At 45.2% G+C, this 995-nt stretch overlaps 1 protein-coding gene across 1 annotated transcript; it reads right to left on the reverse strand.

The window, feature by feature from the left end:
* Positions 1-22: 22 nt before the first annotated feature.
* On the reverse strand, positions 23-544 carry LOC111657770 (adipocyte enhancer-binding protein 1-like; the record flags this gene model as incomplete). The annotated part of the gene is made up of 2 exons (XM_023410078.2): positions 320-544; positions 23-196 (listed from the first exon to the last, which is right to left on the reverse strand). Coding segments are annotated over exons 1-2 (297 nt in total), but the record flags the coding sequence as incomplete, so codon positions are not given.
* Positions 545-995: the final 451 nt, after the last annotated feature.

Genomic DNA, 995 nt, shown 5'->3' on the forward strand with positions numbered 1-995 from the left:
TGGCGACAGGAAACAGACTCACAGAGCCGTTGAGGAAGTTTTCCGGGAGGGGGATGTGATGATTGGGAACGATGCGGGGGACCCAGCCTCGGTCCTCGGCCCCCCACAGGACGCTGTTGAGGTCGGGGAAATTCTGGAAAATGTCGTAACCTTCTTCAGTCCAGTGGCCCAGCGCCCAGTTCCCCATCTCTGAGCCCTGAGGGACAGGAACAGGGGCCCATGTTAGAGAGCATCTTAAAACACACATTGATCTGTTGAGGTTAAAATGCCACAGGACAGGTGTGTCATTAAATGTCCAGGTGCTGTGACGTCATCGCACCATCTCAAAGGCCAGCTCGTAAGCGTCGGGGTTGAGCGAGGGCACCAGGTGTATCCTCACTCCGTCCACCAGGCGGCGCACTCTCGGGTTTTCGTCGTTGTACTCTTTGCACAGGAACTGCATCAGCAGGAGGAGGAGCTCTCGGCCCAGCGCCTCGTTACCATGGAGACCGGCTGTGTAACGGAATTCCGGTTCACCTGGAGACGAGACGACGAAACAAAAACACGCGCATCAGCAACAACACAGGTGAATTTATTCAATAGATACTTATTTGTTTGGAGGATTAAAGGGGCAATCCGATTATTTTATACGTGAAAACAATGACCCTGATTTTGTTGACAGGATTGCATCATGGGAAATGTAGTATTCAGTGTTTTTGGAGCTTGACTCTGCTTGCTCTCTAAAGATGGAATTATTAGGAACTGGAATTCAACAACTCTGCAGAAGAGTTGTTTTAAGTTAGTACAAGGAAACAAAGATGTGAGTGTAGATATATATATATATATATATATATATATATATATATTATTAAAGTAGTTCCACTTAAGAGAGAGTTGCAATTAAATAGAAACAGTACAGATATTTTAAGGACCTTCTAGAGGCAATTTATCGAAATCTCGAGGTTTCTTTTGTAAAAGGAACAAAAACAAAATCCAAATTTTCACAAACTTCATCA

The sequence above is a fragment of the Seriola lalandi genome, unplaced genomic scaffold (assembly GCF_002814215.2).
Source record: "Seriola lalandi dorsalis isolate HSWRI2012SDOR001 ecotype SW California unplaced genomic scaffold, Sedor1 jcf7180001978109, whole genome shotgun sequence".
NCBI classification, from domain to species: domain Eukaryota; kingdom Metazoa; phylum Chordata; class Actinopteri; order Carangiformes; family Carangidae; genus Seriola; species Seriola lalandi.